The 24,261-nt window shown below is 49.1% G+C and overlaps 1 protein-coding gene across 1 annotated transcript in view; it reads right to left on the bottom strand.

Annotated features, from left to right (window-relative positions):
- The window catches only part of DAAM1 (dishevelled associated activator of morphogenesis 1), a 95,009-nt gene that overhangs the window by 39,202 nt on the left and 31,546 nt on the right, over positions 1–24,261 (bottom strand). The window contains exons 3-4 of the mRNA XM_065635196.1: positions 17,806–18,029; positions 3,815–3,904 (exon numbers count right to left, since the gene is read on the bottom strand). Of these exons, the coding sequence (XP_065491268.1) occupies positions 3,815–3,904; positions 17,806–17,988 (273 nt within the window). The 5' untranslated portion in view covers positions 17,989–18,029. The remainder of the gene's footprint in view (positions 1–3,814; positions 3,905–17,805; positions 18,030–24,261) is intronic.

Genomic DNA, 24,261 nt, shown 5'->3' with positions numbered 1-24,261 from the left:
GCGGGGGGGCGCAGAGCCAGATCCTGCATTCACATGAGCTGGTTTTCACTACCGATCCCTTCCATCTGGTTATTTATGCTGAGCTTCTGCCTGAACACAGTATCCACCCGTATTTTGAGGCTCATAAAAATCACCTGGTGAGCTGCTTTAATAGCTTGACATTACGTACATCAGCTGGCAGGGTCCAAACCTCCTGCAATTAAGAGCTGCTGCAGACTAAGTGCAAAGTGTTAATAATTAACTCCCTTTGGAGCATGGCCTCCTGAGAAAGGTCATCCTGAGTCACCCTCTTTCACTGAAGCAAAGTGGCAGCCAAAGAAATGGTAAAGCTGGAAACCCTCCCGCTTCCTCCCTGCACTTCCGAGCAATATCCTCTCCCGGAGAGCGGGGCCGGCAGGGAGTGAAATATTTTGGGATGAGGTATGAAACGAGTCATCGTCCAGAAATACCCCTTCTAAAAGCAGATTTCATCCCGCTGTTAATGCACCTCCGCCTTTGCATTTCCCTGCTTTATTACTGCTGTAGAGGAGACTGATGACTTCAAAGAAGGTCTCTCCAATAATCTTTAAATCTCTCTCCTGACCTGAGCACTGCACGGCTGCTGGATTTAATGCAGACTTCAGTTCCTGCTCGGGTTGCTGCTGACAGACTCACCAGCCCCAATCACAAGATGCTTTTTATCTCTCTGCCCCCACTCCTCCCCATCCCCAGGAGCATCGCAGGGTGATGCAGGTAGGATGGGACCATGAGCAGTTCATCTAGAGGAACGCCCTGCTCCAAGCAGGGTCAGGGTTGGGATCAGACCCAGCTTCTCCGTGGATGGAGAATCAGGGAGGGACAAAACCTCTGCCCTGTCCAGCTGGTACTGTGGGCTGGGATAAAAGCAGCTGCTTGCAGGGCAGAGAAACTAGGATACGAGGCTGCAAGCCAGGGGAAAATGTTCCAGGGAAGGAAATGTGCCTGGGGAATAGCTGCTTTTCCCTTATTTCCTCTCGACAAGCACTGCCAAGGCCAGGTGCTGCCAGGTTCCTTTCCAGGACAACCCATCACAACAAAATGATTCATTTTCGTCACCTTTCACCAAATCTTGCCCATCACAGGAATATGTAACAAGTGGGATGCACTCTGGAGAGCTGGGTATGGTGGATGACACCAACGGCAAAGCAGAAGAGCCAGAGATGGTGCATGGCAGCAGGGAACGTGCTGAAAGGACAGATATTCAGATGTTTTCTGTGCTGCACACACCTTTGCTGTTGATGGAGGCAAGGGAGTGCCCCGGCTGTGTGGGCTATGGCCATGGCACAAGATATTTTGCAGCTCACCGAGATGGCATCACAAGTAGGGAAGGAGCAGCTGAGAACAGCCAGAGGAGTGAGGACCAGAGCAGAACAGCAGCCAGGATCCAGCCTCGATGGACCTGCCCCAAGGACCTCTGACCCCTTCTGTGGCTCCATCCTTCAATACCCCCTGGGAGCAGAGAGTTTCTCAGCACAGTTTCTAAAAAACCGTAAGTGCAAGGAGGTGCTGGAACAAGAAAGAGGAACCATCAGCTCCATCTAAACCCTGCCCCGGGAGATTAGATAACATGTAATCTCCATTCGCAATAATAATTACATGGCTTTGCTTGATTTAAGTCTCCGTTGTCTCCTGTTATCCAGACACATCAGAGCACGGCTTTGCTTATCCGACAGGCAGTGACGAGCGATCATCCCCTGGCCATTTTCTTGATTCAGACCAGTGCCTGTAATTTGTTAATATCTCTTCTCCCTTCCGATTTAAACCTCGAGCATGGCAGGCCTCTGTCTAACAATAATACAGAGATTTCAGGGGTATTTATGAGAGGCTTAAAACTTAATCCTACATGAGCAAGGTAAGCCTGCTCTTGGCCTAAAACACAGCTGGAAAATCTGGTGCCATCGCTGCAGCAGGAGAAAAGAGGCATTAATGGCAGCAATCGTCCTTCAAGCAGGGCCAGGTGACCACCAGTGCTGCTGAGCCAGCTGCTGCCAGTTAGGGGAGATAGCGGTGAATTTGGGAACCGAATCACAGAACAGCTTGGGTTGGAAGTGACCTTTCAAGAGGATCCAGCCCAACCCCTGCCATGAGCAGGGACATCTGCACCAGCTCAGGTTGCTCAGAGCCCCGTCCAGCCTGGCCTGGGATGTCTCCAGGGATGGTTCATCCACCACCTCTCTGGCCAACCTGGGCCAGGGTTTCACCACCCTCATTGTAAAAAATTTCTTCCTCATGTCCAGCCTGAATCTCCCCTCCTTTAGTTTAAAACCATCATCCCTTGTCCTATCGCAACAGGCCCTGCTAAAAGTCTGTCCCCATCTTTCTTATGGGCCCCTTTCAAATATGGAAAGGCCGCAATAAGGTCTCCCCGGAGCTTCTCTTCTCCAGCTGAACACCCCAACTCTCTCAGCCTGTCCTCACAGCAGAGCTGTTCCAGCCTCGGATCATTTTTGTGGCCTTCTCTGGACCTTTTCCAACGGGTCCATGTCCCCGGCTGGAGGCATTTCCCTCACAGGCCTCGGCGTCCTTCCATCTACTTGCGAGACTGAGGATTTTTGCCCCATTTCCTCCCACAGTGGTACATCCTGCAGGATCTCTGCTTTGGCCAAGGCTGGGAAGGAAAATGAGTTCCAGCACAGACAGCTGGGGGTAATTCTTGTGCCAGAATACACGGGCAAAAATCTTCAGTTTACTGGTGAAAAAAAGAGTGATTTTGGCCACCTTGCAGGCAGCCAGCTCACAGTACCCTACCCTGCTTGGGCTGCACACCCCCAGGAGTAAAGGCAAACAAACCAAAGGAGGAAGGTGGTGAGGCCATCTCCTCCATCTCGGAGGGACAATGAGAAGTGGCACCAGCATCGCCGCACACTGCAACCATGGACCTGCCACAGGCGCCACGGGCTTTGATATATCGGTCACCTGGGCTTTGATTTGCCCGCAGATGAACCTCAATTTTTGACCACTACCTCAAGGGTGATGCAACTGAGCTCAGATATCAGCATATCTCAGCACTGGGAAGATGTCTGTGCATGTTTTCAGCTTGAGAAAGCCATCTGCGAGGGCAGTCTTGCAGAGCAGACATGTCACGCCAGCAGCTCAGCAGACAGATCAGTGGAATAGCATCAACACTTGTCTCTTATCAGCGGTATCTTGGTTCCACCCATGAACCTACAGCCCTTCATTGCCCCAGGGGTGACACAGCTTCACCCTAAAAGCAACCTCTGCGCCACCAGGCTAAAGCTCTCACAGGCTGTGCTGAGGGGACACGGCTTCCCCACAGTGCTTTCCATTTGTGTTGTCCTCCGGGAAGAACTGGTGGGAGGACGAAAATGAACCCCAAACCTGTTTCATGGCAGCAAACTGGAAACCCAGGGGAGGCTTTTGGGGTGGCTGTAATTGGGCCCCCAGACATCAGCAGAGAAAAGCGGAGCCACGAGAGATGGTGACCAGTGCTGGCCCCCACCACTGCAATGCCAGCCTCAGTGGCCACGGAGCTCCACATGGATCCACTCGCACAGGCAGGGACCCACATGGGATGGAGGACATCCACGTGGGGTGTGGAGACACCTCCTCCACACGAAAGGGCTCAGGATGAAGAGCTATGCATTTTGGAGACTGAAGACCTCGTTGGTTGCCCTTGCTTCACCAGGGCCGTCCTGAGGAACAGACGCATTTCTGCAACATCCCAAAAAACACTTGGCATCTCAAGAGAGAGCTGTGTCCACCCTGTGTCTCCTCTCCACCCTGCGTGGGAGGGAAGGGGATCAGCCCCTGACCACAGCATGGATGAGTCTCTTACCTTCTTCTTGCTGCAGTAGATCTGCCACTTCTTCTCTGCTGGGAGTGCAAACATGGCCTCTCTGTGCTTGTCCGTGAGGTCAAGTTCATCCTGGAAAGGGGACAAAAACCCACAAAACATACAACTTGAGTACAAAAACAGGTGATAGCACAGCACTACCCCCCAGAAAAGCAGCGTAAATCGATGCGGGGCCAGACCACAGCACAGCAGCAGTCCCGCAGCATTGCCCCGTGACTATCGATTTGTCAGGGCAATGATGCTGATTCTCATCCTGCTGTTGCTGACCTCCCCCTGACTCCTGGGCTACAGCTGGCTGCTGGGAGGATGGGGCTGCAAACCTTCCTGCCTTGTTCCTCCCAGACATCGCCTTCTTTGTTTTTAAAGGCAGCAAGTGTTTTAGAAAGGACATCCATGAAGCCGTTACAGCTGCCTGCAAGACAGCCTGGCACAGAGGATTGAGAGCTCCAGATGATAGACCATATCTAAGACACGTACAGAGAAGAACAATTCAAATAGGAGCTTTCTTTTTTAGCATCACATATAACTGCTTCACTGAGCACCTCAAGTAGTTCAGCACATTTCCATCGCTGACAACCTCGTATCATAGAAAACTGGGCTTGGATTTTTTTTGCCTTTGGGTTTGTTTTCCTATAACTAAAAATAGAAAGAGTTTTTCCTAATATCTACAGTTCATAAAGAGGCACATCCTCTCCATCAAAACTGGACCATGTATTGTCTGGCAGAGATAAAGCTGTTTACTGACTAAGACCTTTATTGGTTTATCTGATTTTATTTTAAAGGACACATCCATTTTCAACTTGGAGGCTCAGTTAGCAGCATGCTTTCCACCGGGATGCCTGAGTATTATCAAAGCCTCATCGCTTCCTGGTGCTAGATGTAGGTCAAAGCTTTTATCAGAGAACTAACTAAATAAAACATTCAGGCAGGGCTGGGAGGCTCATTGCTAAAGCCAATATTGATCTTACAACCATGGATGTCTCTTAAAATCACCACTGCTGGTGACATCCTGCATGCTGGAGGGATGCTGGCACAGTGGTGGGAGAGCTGGAGATGCTGTAGAAGGTCACAAGAGAGCCCAGCCGTGGCCTCCAGACAACACATCCCACTCCAACAGGGGATTTAATCAAGAGGATCCCCATTAAAAATTACACAATTAAAGTAGCTAAAAAAGGAAACCACATGGAGACTCATTAAAGTTTCCCTGCCTGAATAATAACACTTATCAACTAAAGCTGGTAGCCCCTGGTACACCAGTCAGAGGTAACAGCCCCATTTAGTGAAGACTGAGCAAGATGCCTATGGGGAAAGACAGGTCCCTGCATCAGCAAGCCCACAAACCATGAAGAAATTCAGCTGAACTAATTAAAACTCATATTGTACCCAGTAGGCAAGGAAAGGAGCCTTCCGCTATCTTGTAACCCAAACCCAAGGGTTCTCCAGTACAACATGCTGCAACGGAGGGCTGCTGGCAGTCCTGAACATCTCAGAGAGGCTTATACATCCACTTCAGGTATTCGTTTCACTTCCTGATGAAATTACTCCTCGAAAGGAAAGGTGTCATGGAGCTTTTTCCGTTACGTGTGCATGGAGGAGATTTGCCTCTTCCTTGACTTTTTCCCCCCATATCGACTGACTCTTCAAGCCACCGTGCTGCACAGAGCTGATGGTGGTGGAGCTCTGGAAGCAGACTTGCAAGACACCCTTACAACAGAAATAAATGTGCTGCCACAACACAGGCTTGGAAAAAAGTGAGGGCTGAGAAAGCCTGAGCCAAATCTCAGACGCTTCCCCCTGCACCCAAGGAGGAGAACCTGACTGAGGGACTCCTCCAACAAGCGCCACTTTCAAACCCTCATGTCCTTACAATTTGGGAGGTCAAGGATTCATATCCAGCAACCGATCTCCTTCCCAGCCTTGGGCAAGTCTTGTCAGCCTTCCATGTCTTGTGCATGTGAAGAACAGAAACTGCACTCCATGTCCTTCTCCCCTTGCCTCTCCTCAGGTGTTGAGCCTGTCAGATACCCAAGCTCTGTCTCAACCCCAGTTCTGCAGATGTAAAGGTGGCCAACAGGATGACACCTGACACAGAGACTTGGCTGAAATTCAGCTTGTTGGAAAAGTCCATCTGGGAGTTTGGGAGAGGACGAGGGTTTCCTGATAATTATTTACCTCTGCAGTGAGGGTTTGAGTGAGCGCAGGTAAGCGCTGCCGCTGTGACGCTGCTTCCCTGCCACGTGAATCTGTGATTCAGGCATGAAAGCACCAGCCATGCACATCTGTACTTAGGTCCTTAGAAAAATATTTATTGAAACTTTCAAAATACCCATACCCTAAAAATACAACTTGCGCAAATGCGAAGATTTATTAACCAAGAAAAAAAAATCTAAACTGAGCTGAAGCCTAAGCGGGAGCAAGAAGGGATAAAGCAGAAGAACATATTAGGTGCTGGTACATGACAATGTGCAAACGCATCCAAAAAAGGTGCAGAAATGCTTCTGAGTCTTGCACAGCACGTTTCACTGTGCCCCTGCTCTAACATGTTCAGTCATTGCAGCCCTGCATCACTCAATGACACCTACCTAATGACATATTGAAGGATGCTTGGGAGAGGTGTTTAAATAAATACGATGTGGCACCCAGTGAATATGAAAATTCTCACAATCAAACAGTGACTAATGACTGTTATTCTGAGTTGGAACAGTGACTTAACCATGAGGAGTCAGGTCTTTGCTGGTTTTACATGTATGGGGATTCCTGCACCCACCTCCGGCCCTTCGCTGACGCTCACTGATGGCTGTCTCAGCACTCCTTGGCCCCAAGCAGACTGCTCAGAAACTGCCCTTTAAACTCCAAAAGATGAAGAGGGGACAGGAACATCAGCCGTTTTCCAGGGGCTCACAGACCACTGTACACACGCAGCTCTGACAAAGCCTTTAGCAATTGCACGGCGGAGTCATAGCACAGCAGAGAAGCTGTGCACAGCCTCAAGCCCATATGCGCCTTCAATTAATAATCAGGAGCTTGATAATTAGGTGATTCTAACTGGCAATTAATTCTATAGGCCATTTGCAAGCCACGAACTCCCGCTACAGCGCACAATGCTGGCGGCTGTTGAAGAGTGAGCAGATAACGGGTGGGTCGGTGTCCATCACGCTCACAGCCCTCACCCCTCGCTTCAGCCTCACCTTTCACAGCTCTGCCCCATCCACCTGGATGCCATCCACGGCAGAATCTGCCAGATTTGCTATTTTAAATATTTTTTTGGAATCAGGTCAAAGGCACGTAAAATAACAGCCTCGTTTCGCTACCAAAAGGAAGTCTCTGCCCAGAGTGTTTTTTCTGGAAAGAGACATGCTTCTCTTAAATATTTATCCCGTACAGTTAAACTATTCACCTTTAGATCAGGAAACATGTTTCCACATTAAATCTTCATCTGAATATGATTAAAAAAAAACCTCACAGGAGAGCTTTGATTCTCGGCATGTATTTGCTGTTTCTAGGAGGTAAATACTTCCGCACGGCTTGCTTTGCTGATGGCTCTCAGCTCAAGCCAAGCAAACCTCCCCTCTCTCTGAGCACAGCACGCGATCCAGCGAAGGTGATCCCACAGGGTTCTCCAAAAGCTGCCTAAGAAACATGTGGTTCAGGCTGTGAGCACAATCCCATGGGCCAGACAAGTTTTTATCAAGTGGTCTATAGAATCATACAATCAGAGAATAGTTTGGGTTGGAAGGGATGTTCAAAGCTCATCCAGTGCCACCCCTGCCATGAGCAGGGACATCTGCACCAGCTCAGGTTGCTCAGAGCCCCGTCCAGCCTGGCCTGGGATGTCTCCAGGGATGGAGCATCCACCACCTCTCTGGCCCTTTCCCTTGGAGGACACGCAGCAGTATTCAGAGAGGATGCTCCCATGGTCCATACCTCTCCAAGCTGGCAATTGGGTGGCATGAGGAGCCCAGGCCACCGGAGGTCCTCTGGTCCAACTCCCTGATCAAGCAGAGTTACCTAGAGCAAATGCCCAGGACCATGTCCAGATGGGCATGTCCAGATAAGGTCGTGGGGCAGACCTTATCGCTCTACAATTATCTGAAATGGGGTTGTAGCATGGAGGGTGTTGGTCTCTTCTCTCAAGTAACAAGTGACAGGACAAGAGGAAATGGTCTCAAGTTGTGACAGGGGAGGTTTACATTGGGTATTAGGAAAAAATTCTTCCTGGAAAGGTTTGTCAGGCGTTGGAACAGGCTGCCCAGGGCAGTGGTGGAGTCACCATCCCTGGAGGTGTTTAAAAGATGTGCAGACAAGGTTCTTAGGGGCATGGTTTAGTGCCAGTGTTGGGTTAACAGTTGGACTTGATGGTCTTGAGGGTCTCTTCCAACCAAAATGATTGTATGATTCTACGGCTTTTGAGTATCTCCAAAGAGGGAGACTCCACCACCTCTCTGTTTTGCAGCCACCGTTGTTTCCAACCACCTCCTGAAGGCAAAGCCAGATCAAGCAGAAAAGCGAGGCACTGCCACTAGAAGAAATGTTTGACCGTTCCAGCAGAAAGTGCATGAAGTCCAGCCCCAGAATCACACACGGTTCTTGCTGCAAGCTCCTGTCCCTGCCACTTCACCCATGCCATGGTTGACGTTTCGATGAGCATCTTCCATGGGCTGAGAACCACAGGCTTTAAAGGGGACAACAACTGGAAGCCAGCAGGGTGCTGCAAATCTCCTGACTTTCAGAAATGACCTCCAGGATGGGCTCTCAGAGCCGGTGCACCCATGGCTGCAGCACCCCGGCATGACCATCACTGCTTCTTCCCCTACATCCCACAGGTCCCACCAGCCACCAAACATTTTGCAAGAAGTAGCTGGGGAGCAGAGATTCAATAAGGGACAATTCCCTATACAGGGGTCTGCACCCCAAAATATCTTCAGAGGTTGTAGGAAAGAAGATGAAAAACTTTGACATCTAATGCACCTTTCTAGTTGATAAACTGTGTAATCGTAATACATGGAGGAGACGGGGGAAAATAAGGAGGTCACCCATTGCCATAATTGAAATAAAAATTAATTAAAATAAGCTGTCTTGTTCTGCGTTTATAAATACATACATATGTGTGCGTATATATATACAAACACATACAGAAATACATCATCGGATCAATAAATGACCAACCTAATAAAGAGCAAGTGAATTTACTCCTGATGGATGGAAGCACAGAATTTAGAAACTTCTGTGAGACTACAGCACATAAAGGCAAGACCTCCTGCATCCTCAAATAAAGCATAAGAGATCCAAGATTGCTCAGACACAAAAGAAAAAGAAGAAAAAATAGGAACAAAGAAACAAGTGGGAACTTTTTGGCAACATTTGGCATTAACCGGTACAGCATGGGAATTAAAAAAAAAATAAAAAAGGCCTGTTGCAGTCTGCATCAGCTTCCTTTCTCAGGGGTCATATCGCTTTTTCATTCTCTTCCAGGCATTCTTCTCCAAGTTCATCAATTTGATTTATCCTAGAACGCAGCAGTGTCAAGGGAAATGGCAATCAGCATTTTTCCCCCTGTACCTCATCTAATCTTCCGCTGCCCGTGACTGCCAGCCCTGACTGTGATCTGCGCCCGTGCGCGATAGACCTCCGTCGCAGAACCCACCTTATTTAGCTCATTATTTTCTTTTTAAGCTCTTTTCCTAAAGAAACAGACTTATTAATCAGTGGCTATGACAGTGCAAACAACTAACCACCTTCACAGGCAACATGCACCACAGGAGGAGATCCTCTATTTGCAACATTTATTTAGGTGATTACAATTCTCAATGTACGCAGACTTATCTTAGTTTTCATTTTTGTTGGGGTTTTGCTTTTTGTTTTTTCGTTGTTTTTTTTTTAATAGGGAGGTATTTTATTTTTAGTATTAGTAATAATAAAAATACCTCCTTCCTAGCACACCTTTTCAGCCATAGTACCCTGAGAACTTAAAAACAACCCCCCAAACAAACCGATCCCAGCTAATATTATCACTGTGTATTTTTAATTTACCCAAGATGCCCTGCAGCTGGAATTACAGAACATAAACAAAAATCAGCTATTCATATTTCTTAATGAATAAGCATAACAGATAGAAGATTTTTATTAATTTTGCCTTTATCATGTAATGAATTTTTTGAATAAAGGAAATTGCCTACAGCAAGGGAATGAGTAGCAGCAAGGAATAACATATAAGCACTTCCAAGTGCTCGCACCTAGTCAACCTCTTCTCACACTGAATTTTTAGTTCCAGACTGTAAGAGAAAAGATCCCAATCCACCCTGCTCTGCAGCTTTCGGTTATTGACCTGAGTGGATTGGACAGACATAAATAAAATATGTATTCATTTCTTCTTCTGCAGGAAAGATTATGGCCAGCAAGAGCTGATTTAGCTCTTCAATAAACTCTAGCTGCAGCTGGTTCACATTCCCGACAGTTCGAACACCTAACTGAGGCAGACGGCATGTACTGCTTTAATATTATTTCATCTAATTAATTATTTTAATAGGCTAAAGGTTCTAAAGGTCTCCATATTCCAATACTAATGTCTTTTAGAAGAGAAGTATCTACTTAGGGTTCTCAATCTTTTTTGTTGTAATACTTATCTATAACCTCATATATCCTTTTTTTTTAATTTATTGAGCTTGGCCTTCTGTGACCTTTTCATTGACATCATCCGGAAAACCTTTCTCCCATTTTAATTAACACAGGGTACTTCTACAGTCTGAGTTATCAATCAATGCAGTTTTAACCCAAAGAGCACTCTCAGATCTAGAAACCCTGCAGATGGATCACCACTGTGCTTTTTCCACACAGTTGTACATAAACCCCGAAAACAAAAAAATAAGGTGTACTGGCCAATTATTTACTACTGTGATCACTAAAATGGATTAAATTCAAGTCAACCGCAGCTGGGCATGACTACCCTTTGGTGGGTGCACCTTGTACCACAATAAAGCGCAGCTGGCAAATAAATAAGAAGGTTTTGGATGTGGATTTCCCACCTATTTACGGACCCAAACAATTCCCCTTTTAAAACAGTTTCTAGATCCTGTCTTTGCTGCTGGTATTCCTGGGAGCTACTGAAGTTGGAAGTCAAACCAGTGGGTCGAGTGAGGCTCCAGATGTCCCCTGCCCAGTGCAGATGCTCGCTTAGGAAAGCTCCGCATGGTTGGTCTGGTGCTAAACTGCTTGAGGGTTTCTCCAGCTAAGACCCTAGGAAGGGCATTGAGAAGGGGCTGGATGGGAATTAGTGGCTGCAAAGCCCCACTCCAACTCGATCCTGAAAGATTTACTGCCCAAGATTTACCGCTCTGTGTGTGGGACCCTAAGGATGTGGCTGAGAGGAGCAGGAGCCAGCTACAGCCTGATGCTGATGGCAACGTAGGATAGAATTGGGCTCCTCACATACCTGTGGCTTGGGTGGGACAAGTGGTCCTCGTTTCCCCGCAACCATAGCTTGGGTCATACCCAGTGTCCTAAGGTCATTTTTAACAACTCAAGCAGGTGCAAAGCAGAAAGTCACCCCATGGGGAGGCAACTCCTGACCAAGGTTTGACATCCAGCAAAATACCTAGCACAGGTGGGCATCAGATGGGCTTATAGACGTCAGGTGGTTTTGGGGAAGGATGCTGATCCCTGTAAATAACAGCTGACGGGAATTAGGACCACTGGGTGCTCAGGCAGGAATTTGCCTGTGGGGCTGCAGAAAGCCTCAGCTGCCAAAACCTGACCTTGGTGATGCTCACACGCTGAGGAACACCCAGACTCTGCCAGTGACAGATACTACAGTGGTGCAAACGGCATCTGCAAATGGATACGAGGCAGATACGGCTATTCCCAGCAGGAACGCTTCCTGCTGAGCTTGGTGATGAAGCACAACCCACGTGCTGCTCAATCCTGCCCATAACTCCAACACCACCCAAACACCTAGCGATCAGGAAGGAGAAGACCACTGCCCCATCCAGAGAGGCCAGTACCCTCTGTGGTTACCTGTGCCACAAACACGTGGAGCCAGCGCAAGCCAAAAAGCCTGAATGTCCCAATTAAGGTCACCAAATGAGCTGCCCAGGCATCTCCCAGGGATGAGGCCTCCTCTTTTACGAAGTGCAAAGTGGAAAGCATTTAGCAGGTAGACCATGTAATTTTTCCACTTCAGCTCTACTTCTCCTGGAAACAAAGGGGTTTCTTATGTGCTCTCTAACTTCAGCTGGGGTTCACATTGTGCTGTAACACAGCTCCTTCGTAAAATTACGGGTCGGGAACAGCATGGTTTTTGGGCAAGCCTCCACTCTGGTTTGCAGCTGTAACAGATGTTGCAATTACACAAATGCTTCAGTTGAAACGTAGCATTTCTCGGTGGATTACTTCATTCAGGTCCGTGAAACGCGGGTAGGCAGAAAATCCTTATTTTCGCACCGAGTAGGTGTGCGACTTCTTTATCAGATGCTTACCTATCAAAACATATGTTTAAGAGATTATCTGTGAGGGTGTAACGCCGCGAGATGATGAAAACAAGCGCTGTGAGCGGTGGGCTGGGACAGGAGCACGGCAGGTCCAGGCTGTTCTCATCTAATGAGCAGAACCTGGGCAGCCCAGTAAAAGTGTGCTTTGTACAGCACAAGGTTCCCTGCAGACTGAATTTAAAAGCAGATATTACTGAATAATTTGGTTTTTCTCCTTAAAAGCAATTCATAAGCTGAGGGAGCTCTTGGGAGCTATGGGATGGGGTCAAGAGCCCCATGCTGAGTATCTGGCCCTGGATAAACTCTGTAAAAAGGGGTGTTTTTGCCCAGAACACAAGGGCTACTACAATTGTATTTTTTTCTGGGTATAAACCGTACGCTTTTCTTTGCGGATATAGGGGAAAAGGGCTTTGGCCACCGTTCAGTGATTCTCAAAATCCTGAAGTCCTTAATGCTGGAAAGACCAGGCAGCACAAAACGACAGCTGACCTGCAAGCATGAAATGCAAAGCTGGGTTTTGCAGCTGATCCCTCAGCTGTTACCTTAAAAGCCGTGTTGTTTTGCAAGGCCCAAAACCTCACACTTTCTCCTTATTGGTTTAGAAACTGAGGGAAAAGCGCATTACTTAAGCTCCTAAGTAAAACTGGTTATCACCAGCAATGAGTTCCCAATCCGGCATTGCTATCAACATGTCACAGTGCTCACACGGTGCTCACACCACCGCCTCCTCCTTGCGTTGGGGTTGTCCTCCACTCCCTGTTCAACCAGCATATAATAGCAATGATCCCGGCATGCCCAGAGGACGGGAAGGCACAGCTCTCCAACGCCGTTATGCTTGGAACATCTTACCCAAGCACCCCACGTCATGAGCCACAGAACGATCACCCACCATGAAGCATTTCAAAGGCGACACAGAATTAATCTCTGTGATGGGTGATGCTGTCTCCTAACAGATAGCATCCAAAGAGCAGCTCTGAAGAAATGCATTAGTTGCCCCAAGTACAGCAAAAAAAAATGCTGTGATAAATCTTTCAAGCTGCCAGAGACCTTTTATTTTTTGTTCCCCAGGCTCCTGAGTTTCCACTACTTCATAAAGCAGCAGGGAGGAATGGAGCAGCCTTCCACGTCGCGTGAGAGGAAGGCAAAAAGCCCAGCACTTTGGAGACTCTGTGTGAATATCTCTCTCCAGCAGATTCTGGTGAAAGCAGCCAGTGACACCAGCAATATCAGCCGGGAAGGGTCTGCACCCATCCTGAGCCTGAGGGGCTGGGGACACTGCACAGCCATCTGTCTCCCAACATCCCCTCCCAGCATCACCTCCTGAGGTCTCCAAAAACTTTTTGGCTGCTAGAGTCCAGGCAGAGGGACCTGGGGAAGGCCATAGAATCATAGAACACTTTGGGTTGAAGGGACCTTCCAAGCTCATCCAGTGTCCCCCCTGCCATGAGCAGGGACATCTGCACCAGCTCAGGTTGCTCAGAGCCCCGTCCAGCCTGGCCTGGGATGTCTCCAGGGATGGTTCATCCACCACCTCTCTGGCCAACCTGGGCCAGGCTCTCACCACCCTCAGTGGAAAAAATTTCTTCCTCATGTTTAGCCTGACAGGAGGCTCTGGTTTCATAGGCTAAACATGGGCTGCTGCACATCACAGGCAGGATGCAGGGCTAGATGGAGGTTGCTCTAATTTCTTCTGCATCACGAATGACATGTCAGAGGTGAAAAGTCTGAGAAGCCCTATTGGGAGCAGTAACTGGAATTTCCTCAAAGCCCAGGTATTTGGGAAGACATGTCTTGAGGGGCACCTGGGGCAGCATCTCCTCCAAGCCCATCCCTCCGCTGGCAGGGAAACAGACTGGGAGAATTATGTGGGACCAGGGAGAGGCAGCACCTTGTGCTCCAGGGCTGTGCAAAGCCACCCCGGCCCCAGCAGCGCCTCCCAGCACCCAGGTGGTCAGAGGAGCTGCTGGAGCATCACTCTCACACTGCTAGGATGGAGACGCTGCTGCAACTCCTCAAATGCAAACTTTCAATCCCCCTGTGCCTTCATCCCCTTGCCCGGTGCGCATCCTGCGGGGCCGATGCACACCACCACACACGGAGCGTTTCATTACAAACCTTGGAGTGACAAGGAGTGTTTAGCAGATATAAAGGACATCAGTCTTTTACCCATCTGGTGGAAAGTCTTGTTGCTGGCAGAAAATAGAGAGGATTGTTACAGCAAGATCTACCATATGGCACCATTATGCTGAGCTTTGCAAGTGCTTTCTCTGAGCGTGCAAGTAAGATTTCAGCCTTTGAAGAAATGCTGTATTGTTAGCCTGGATATGCAGGAGCCTCTTGAAAGAAGCCGTGGCAGATGGCTCAGCTTTGTTCTCTTGGTTTGCAGGCAGCTTGTGCAGCCCCAGATATTCCCCCTCGCCGGGGCTGAGCAGCCCCATGGCACAGCGATCCTCCTGATGTGTCCTATGGGAGGACCGATGGCTCCTGAAATCCCCTAAATCCGATGGATGTTGCCTGGCAGGTACCACATCACTGCATGATGGAGGCAAACACTGTCGACCCAAGCCAGTAGGACGCATCAATATCGATGCAAGGAGAGCTGCACGAATTTGAAAAGCCTTGTCCCAGCCAAGGGACCTGCAAACTAGTAAATCTTCCTGAAAAACCCCACTTTTGTCTGCAACTCCCTGCCAGCACCTGCTCCTCCCTGGGTGGCTGAGCCACAGCCCCGGCAGGACAGCGGACAAAGAAAAGCCTTTCAGACGGGGCCGGTGCCTGCTTGAGCGACATCCCAACAATACCCTGACGAAAACCTATTCAGTCCAGTCCGGGGGAAAGGAAGGGAAAGGGAAAAGGTCCCTCTGGGAGGAAGCAGTGATCAGTCATTGACAACAGCAACAACATCTGCATCTGGACTGAGCCAGGGAAAAGCCCCTGCCTGCTGTGTACCGCTGGCTGGGACAGGGCACATCGTCCCTGCAGCTGGGATGGACATGGGGCATTTCTTACAGGCTGATTGCTCCCGTTTGCACCCAGACAAAAATAAAACACCCCCTTTTTCCCTGATGTTCCTCCTGAGAAACACTTGCACAGCCATAGAATAAAAGCCCAACTATTTATTCTATTTAACTATTCTAGTTAAAATCCAAAGTGTTCATGTAACACAGAGTAGGTCATGGAACACATACTGGGAGGGCAGATTGAGCCTTTAGCTGACCTTGGAGTCAGCTCCTCCACATCCCTCTGCAGCTCTGGCCCTGGTCCTCTGCTGCTGGCATGGGACAATCACTGATTTCTCACTCTAGAGATATTTCCCAACTCAGACGAACAGGCACGCTTAAAAACACCCGAAGCCCAGAGAATATTTTGTGGGATGGCTTCATAAAGAAAGAGGTTTTGCCCTTTGATGTGCTCAGCAGGCTGGGATCTCTAGAGCAGGGACCCTGTGGGATTGTTGGGCTCTGTGAGAGGATTGTCCATCCTAGTGACCAAACCCACCGTTGCAACATCCCCAAAGATACAGCCCATTTCAGGCCTGAAATCTTCCACCCCTGCTACTTTAAGTCCCTAATGGAAACAAAAAGGGCAGAAAAGTCACTATTAAGCTGCAAGAGAAGAGTTGGCCAAGGACCAACCCGGGCTGGCAAAGCCTCCAGGTCCCCTCCAACCCCTTTGACTTCCCTCAGCTCAACTGACCGAGACAATCGAGGACTTTGGAGGGAGCTTGGTCCCACAGAGCGGGCACAAGCCATCCCACCTTGGAAGGTCGAGCGTGACGGGCCGGGTGGCATTGGGCTCCCGCAGGCGTAAAAATCAGCCCAGCGCCTCTGAGTGCTTTCTCTGTTTCTCTTCCAAATGTTACACAGTGGGTTTATACAGAAACAGTGGGACACTTTCCAAACCATTTAACTAATGCTGAAATTTAATACCCGACACCAACAGGTTACTGAGAGCAAGAAGGAGCTGTTGTAGTGGAGAGGGAGGGTGGATGTGCAATTTCACTCCCCCTCAATGGGAATCTGCCCTCTTGCACCCACAGGGCAGAGCTCAGTTTCCCTCCCCCTCCAAGTGCTGGCTTGGGTTGAGATCTGTCTGATGTTTTTTTGGGGAGCCAGGGGGTTGCAGCTGCTTGCACGGGAGCGTGGTGGGAACTCACTGTCCCCCTCGACAAATGACTTCAGCCCTCAGGAGCCTGCACGGCTCCTGCTGCCGGCGTTCCCTGGAGCAGCAGCTGCCTCCGAGCCTTATTCTCACCCTTGGCTGGGGGAAAAATCCCAAAATCTTGGCAGCATGGAGCAAGGAATGGAGAGCAGAAGGGCCACAGCAGGGCATGCCCTGGCCCCGGCTGGGCTCCTGCCCCACTGCACACAGAGCAGTCCCCTGCGGCACGGCCTCTGCACAAATTTGGGGGAGATGCTTTGAAAATCACGGGCTAAGGAAAACACCACGGCCATATGGGCATGCGCGATGTCGAGCCACAGCACAAGCCCTTACACTGCCTTCGGCTGGGGCATGGAGAAAGTTTTCCATGGGAAGGAATTTCCCCAGGAAAATCTGATTTGGCCAAGTTATCGGTGGAGAAAAAGGTGGAGCAGAGAGCACATGCTCCACCTGAACAAACCAAATCTGACTGGCAGTGTTTTGTTTCTTTGCAAGAAGAGGTTCTGCTGCAAGGAGGTCTCATCCCCACCATGCTGTGTCAGGTGTCCCAGTCTGCCATCGCATCCCACCCATGGAGAAGGACATCTTGGCAAAACCGTCTCTCATAATACAACCTGGAGGTCTCCTCTACCAAGGGTTCTGGCTGACCAAAACCATGCTGCCTGGCACCTAACAGGACATGCTATACTATGAAGTGTGACTGACCAGCATCACAACTCCCAGCTCCCTCTACACATCTAAACACCACAGAGAAAACCCCCTTCACTGGTGAATCAATTGAGAGTGGAGCACTCTGGGTCCATCCAACAAGCCACTCCAAAACATTTCTGCTTGGAAGAAATTAGGCTTTTTTTTGGCTGACTTTTTTTTTTTTTTTAATTTTATTCATATTTTTCAGAGATTTCATACTGAGGGACAGAGAAAAAATATCCTGACTCTCCAAATCATAATTTAGCCCACACCCAAGAATTTCTACAACGCAGAGTGCCCAGCAGGTACAGTCACTTTGCACCTATGGAGACAACCTGCTTTACCGGCTCAGACGCCCCCGCATCACCCTGGAGGTGCACGAAGCCAGACCAGCCCCAAAGCCCTGCTCTAAGAAATCAAGGCTTTCTAACGAGAAAGAGAAACCACCCCAGACTGGGAGAACATTAGGGATGAGCAGAGCTCAAGGTTCAGCGCAGAACTGCTCCCAACAGCAGCCCCTGATGCTTCCTTCACACCAAAGCTTGCCTGGAAACTCAAACTAAGCCTGGGGAGATTATAAATATGGGAAAAAAGAACAGGGAGAAAAAATAAATAGAAATAAAAAAACATCCTACTCACCACCAGCTCGGTGAACATGACGTCCAGCTCCTCCACCGGCGGCATGGGCAGCGCGGGCTCCATGGTCTGCAGGGCGAAGCTGCTGTCATTGCGCAGCCGGTATGTGATCTCGGGGTGGTCGCTGCTGCGAAAGCAGCAGAAGATGAAGGAGATCCCCCGACTGCTCCTCTTCCTTGGGGCCATGGCCAAACCCCTCGGCGTCCCTCCCTCCTGGGCGCTAGATCCTGAAAGGGAAGAGAAGAGCGGAGGCTGGAGCGGCCACCCCGCAGCTCCCGTCCCGCCAAGGGGAGGAGGAACCAAAGCCACCCACGCGCTCGGCACGGAGGGGAAGAGCGGAGACGGTTTACGTGCCAAGTATTTCTGCTCGGTTTTGACGTTTACGGTCCTGGCAACCTTGACGAATTAAGAAGATACATTTGCTCGCCTTGTGCTGAAGCCAGCAGCGGCAGGGAGATGTGCCACCATCCCCGCGGAGAGAGGAGTCCTGGACCCCCACCACTGCTGCAAATCCCAGCAAATTCCCACCGACCGCCCCGTGCCACGGCAGCCAGGCCAGCCCCTCTCTCAGGCCAGCCAGGGGTATGGCAAATTTGGGAGGCTGCTGCCAGAAACAGCTGGATGTGCTTGGGGCAACCAGGTACGTGGTCCCCAGCATGTGTGACTCAGTGCCTGAAGACCTGATGTGGCTCAGGATGCCACAGACAGTAGTAGAGCTGAGAAAATATCCTATATTCTTCCCTCCAGCTCTTAGATGTGTCCCTAAACATCCACCAGCAACCACCAGTTGGGTGGCTCTTTTTCGTGGAAAGTTTTGCTTGGCTTTAATTAGATAAACCCTACTTGAAATTCCACTAAATATTTACAAGACGTGATCTGAGCTGATAAAAATGACACGGTGCTGGTAGCTCAGACTTTCCTACGCAGTGCTTACGTGGAGCATCGCTTGTGCCAGAGGTCACTTGGGTTCTGCTGATTTCTGAAACTCAGGTTTGGAACAGAGCTCAAGGCAGGAGACACATCTCTTGCCCGACTGATAACGGCAAGGACCAGGCAAATACTGCCCCAAAATTGTGACTGTCGAGTCAATGATACAAGAGGAGATCCACCTATGAGGAATGAGGACAGCAGAGAAACACCCTAACGAGAAAAGTCAACCAGCAAAGTAGAGACTTTTTAAAAAGCCTAAACATTTGTCTCATGAAGCCACACACCCACAGATTTTATCTCTGCAAAACAAGACGCCGAGATGTTAAGAGACAGGACAAACAGCCAAGGTTAATACCGAAGGTTGAAATATGGATGACTCAGATTTATTAACAAATCTATGAAGACACTTGGGAAAAAAGGTCAGTATTTGGAGAGAAGTGTCTGATCTCCCTGGAGCCAGCTGTTCCCCTCTGATTACAGATTTAGACACCCAAATAAACAGCCATAGAGAGCCAGCACCGGACGCAGGTTGGGGCAGAGCTGAGGTCGGACCCTGTACCACCGCTTGCGTGGCAAACACTGCCCTCCCAAAACAGGGACCGTGCAGAAAACTCAGGCTCTACCCACATTACTCTAACAGAGAATCTGACCCTTGAAATTATCTTCGATGGAAAGCTTTTAGCACATGGTGTAACCATCTGCTGAAGCACAAACGATGGGAAACAGCTATTGGGTCTTCACGTGGGATAATCCCAGGCTGTGCAACTGCTCTGTGCCCAGTCCTGAGGGTCGACCCTTCCTAAAGATCCCCAAATCTCATTTCACATTTAGCATCTCGCACTTGGGAAAAATGTAGCCACTGGAGGAATTTCAGCTGTTATCAAATCTCTCTCATCGCAGCTCCTCGGCATCCAGCACCGCAGTAAATCCATTAGCAGCCTGCTGGCATCCCTCTGGTGTTAGGAGGGGTTTGGGACCTGCTGGGGAGTTTCTTTCCTCAAGGAGGGAGAGAAACTAAAAAACAAAGGCACACAGACCTCTGTTCCCTCCAACGCAGTGGAAAATGTTGCTGGTTTGGGTTTTAAAGAGCCACGAGGAGCAGGCGAAGAGGGAGATGCTGGTGGCTGCCCAGCGCTTTGTGCCTGAGCAGGAGCTCAGTCCTGACCCGCACGTCCTCAACTTTTCAGTTTGGTCACTTGGTCATTCCCAGTCTGTGGGTAGGGCCTCACCCCGCTCCTGATGCTGGTGCAGAGCAAACAGACCCGTTCCCCTCTTCCACAGGGTGTTCTCGATCCCCTTTTTAACACTGTGCCAACCTCATCCATGAAACCCACGGCTATGTGCAAGCTCTGACTTGGGCTTGCCAAAATGTACGGAAGGCTTTTATCAGAACAACACCTGCTCTTCAGAGATACACGCTCTTGATGATGTTGTACGATGAGTTTGAATGACAGACCAAAAGGCAAGATTTTCTTTTGGGTTTTAAAGCAGACAGTCACGTAGCAACCAAGACAAGGTATTTTTGAGCTGCTTCCAGCTTTGGAGCTACTGAGGTTCCTCATTTTCACCTAGAAACAACTAAAAAAAACCAAACAACCCTATAGTGCAGCCTGAGTGGGCTGCAGGTTATTAGCAACAAAGGCTAAAAAGGGTTAGAGAGAGAACATGTTAGCTACCAAGCAAATAGCATTAAACCTTCAGAAGGCTGATGAATATTCATTGATATGATGAATCAAAATCAAAACACGGCGGCTCCCTGGCAGGTCGTCGGGATCTGCAGACAGCACAGATTGCACTGTCAGAACAAAGTCCAGCTACGCAGCCTTCTCCTTCCCCGCAAATCCTACAGAAATCAGCTATTCAGGGAGAAAAACTGACAGCCCCTGGCAACCTGGAGGCTTGTGTTAAGGAGAGCAGAAGGGACCAGTCCCACGCAGCATCATGTGTTAAGTGTCCTGCTCCCACCTCTCATTTATACCTTTGAGCGCTAATTAGATCAATAAATTTAAGTCAGATTGCGATCTAATGGTGCCTTCTGGCCGTCACTATTGAGCGGGCCAGAATAAATTAAGTTTAATTGCCTCTGTACAGAGCCAGGGAAGATGATAGGACGGGAAGGGTCATTCAGGAAACTTCTAGCCAAACCCCAAATCCCAAGGAAGGACCAACAGGGCTGAATCATTTCCAAACAACTTCTCTTTCACTGAAACAAGGGTGGAAACGTGTGCAACGGGCTCAGCCTGGAAGCCTAGGGAGAGGAGAACCAGGAAGAGAAGGAAGAGGAGGAGGAGAAGGAACTTAGCGCACACATGGCACCAAGACCAGCCAGGGTCCCCATGCAGCACAGAGGCCACAGGCTGCAGCTCAGCAATGCACAGAGAGACAAGTTTCGTTGTTTTTCCCAGCCCTAGAAAAAAAAAAAGAAAAAAAAAAGAAAAAAGCCTACATTGCCCTAAGCAGTGCTTAAATGAAATCACTCATTAGGAGAAAATTGGACCCTGGTGTCGCTTCCGCCCTTGCTTTAAGGAAACGAGAGCAGCAATTACTGGTTGCATATTCAACAGCCTCCTCAGCAAGCTAAATTAGCCCTCGTGGAACAACATGCTGTCAAAGCCTGTCTGTGACCGATGCCCCAACAAGCTGGTTTAAAGCCAGTACTGGTATTGCAGTGTTGTGGTCTGCAGCCTAAAAATACCCAGCAAGGGTACAAACGCATGCAAAAGGAGTGTGCACGCTCCCTTTCACACCTGCCTCCAACCCGCTCAGAAGCTAGGAGATAAATCCTCAAATATTACCATTAGCACGTTGTTTTTCTGGCTCCTCTCCCAAAATGAGGATGCAAGATTCTGAGTGAGCTCTTTCTCAACGGGGAGCTTTATTTCAGCACATTGCACAAGGGGAGAGTATTTTTGTGCAAGTGCATAGATGCTCACTGACCATCTCTGCCGAGCCCTGACTGATTTCAGCATCTTGGGCCACACCAAGCTTTCCGTCCTCTCACCCCTCAGAGTTCTGGTGCAGCCTGGGATGCTCCCGACCAATGGAAATTTCTGACTCTCCTCCATCGGTGCAAAGTGACCTTCTTGGTTGGCGGTGGCCGGGAGGTGCTTTGCCTCAGTGGGCAGTTTTGGAAGACACCATCACCCCGAGCGAGTGCTAGAGTCGGGTGTCCTGGACCACTTTTTATAGCTTGTAGACGGCAGAAATCTGGCATCCCACACATTGCAGCCTATGCTTGTCCTATCCCACTGCTGAGCAATGGTACACCCTCCCTCGGTGCTTTTCCCCATCACATAACACCCAGCGCATGGTGCGGGGCTGGGGTGCACACGAAACCCACTAATTACAGGGCGTTTCAAAAAGATGGACCCCATTTCAAAGCAGTATGTTTCACGATGGCAACGTGTTACAATTACACAAACGTTTGCAGAGATACAGTGATCTCAAATTGGGTACATCTTTCTGAAATACCCTGTACTTTGCATCATTTTTTTAAAACAATTCTAGATTATTTTCCTCCCATGATAAGTCACATCCAGATCTCCACAGCAATAAAAGCTAGATGTTCCTGCAGGATTTTTCAGACCAGCTCTACATTTGAGGCATTCTATGAGAAACAGGAAAGTTTTCCCTGGACTTATTTTGATTTTTCACCTTACGGACCCAAGACAGCCGGCAGCCTCTTTGGCCTCGCCTGCCTACCTGACCTCTTCTCAAGTTTGGCCCCGACTGCAAGCCCTCAAAAACACATGTGCAGTGCTCTGATTCTCCAAACAGGCAGCAGCATTTGGGCTCATGCCTCTCGAGACCAAGAAGCGCTGCTCTGTTTCACATTGGCACCAAAGCCGATGCAAATAAATTCTTTTTAATGAGGAGGATCTAAGCATTATTTAACTAAAACAAACAAAAACCCAGACAAACAAACAAACAAAACCCTGCAACTTTGAAATTGAGCCCTTGTGCGGATGAAAAGCTCAGAAATAGGGTTGCCTTCCTCTAAGCAAGAGCCACCTTTCCCTCCAACGCAGAAGCCCGGAGGACCTGAGCCCATCACCAGCAACTCCAGCACAGACCCCATGCTGACCACGGTGCCGGCATCCCTGGCATTGCCGTTCCTGTTTAAAGCAACCAGGATGGTTTTTTTTGGCCATAAGCTTCCATTCCCATTTCCGAAACCCCCTTTCTCCAGCGTAAAGCTGTTTCCACACACAGTCTGCACAGGAGGGGAATGTTTGTGTTTGGTGGAAATCCGCGTGTATGGGCAAGAGGGGGGAAAAAAAGGCAAAACGCTTGGCTAAGAGGGTTTAAACTGTTTTATGATTGCCTTTCCCCCCAGCCATCCACCTGTGAAACAGCAGCCGTGAAAGGGGATCGGACAGGACCCTTCCCGTGATGCCGCAGGAAATCCAGCTGCCAGGAGGAGCCTGACTCATCGCTAAATCACAAGAGCTGTAATTCTCAGCATAAGCAAATCTCAAAGACTTGGGTTTCATGGACTTATAAATACATCTGCCAAATCCTGAATTACCCCAGATCCTCCTCCCCGTTCCCAGAAGTCCTGTTATACTCAGTGAGCTCAACAAAGTAGGTTTTGCATCTCCAAATCTTGCTCGGGCTGCCCGGTACCCAAAGGATGCTGGCAGGAGCTGGCTGTGGTCCCAGGTTCTCAGTTCGCTCCTGTCAAAAAGCCAGTGCTCGTCTAAAATGTGTCACCTCGTCTTTGTATTATTTCCTTTTATTGTGGAATTCGTGACAACCTGAAGTGTACATCTGGGCCTGCTGCAACAATGAAGTCAAGGGCAGATGAGCTTTAGGGGCTTGATGGTGAAATTCAGCAAGAAAAATCAATTCAGTTTATTCACAGAGCCAGTAAACACTCATACATTCATTGGTGGGGAAAAGAACCCAGTTGCACAAATTTGTAAAACACCAGAAAGAGCCTTCCTTTTTCTACCTAAACAAATTTACACCTACTGCAAGCAATAAAAGTGCTGGTTGAGATTTTTTTTTTTGCATGTGTCTGCATGGAGCTCTCCTATCTAGAAGTGTTGATGATGCTGCCCAGGAAAAAGAGCAACCACCTCCGTCACACTGCAAGAATATCACAGCTCAGTTTGCAAGGTGTCTCTCCATCGCGGGAGCAAGCTCCCCGCCAAGGGAAGCACACGTGCTGTTGACTCTACAATCCAGTTTTTGGAGGGAAGAGCGTGGTGCACAGCAGGGTGAGATAAGATCTGTCTTAACGCTTTCCAACTGAAATCAATCCTCAGGGCAGTGCTGCTTGGTTTGGCAAGCCAGCAAAAGTCCGGAGTAGGGGATTGCTGCCGGCGTGTTGCAGGACTATGTCTGTCCCAGGGCATGTAGATAAGCTTGGGCCCAAGGAGAAGATGCTGAGGGCTTGCAGCATCCATCCTTCATGGTGGCAACTACCTCAGGGATGCCCACAGAGCTGGTTGCAGAAACCAGCACAGCTCAGTGCACTGATGAATCGAACCAGGAAGATGCTGCTGGAGCAAAACTTTGTTCAGT

Source organism: Caloenas nicobarica, chromosome 5 (assembly GCF_036013445.1).
Source record: "Caloenas nicobarica isolate bCalNic1 chromosome 5, bCalNic1.hap1, whole genome shotgun sequence".
NCBI lineage: Eukaryota > Metazoa > Chordata > Aves > Columbiformes > Columbidae > Caloenas > Caloenas nicobarica.
This window is presented reverse-complemented; position numbering and strand designations above follow the sequence as displayed.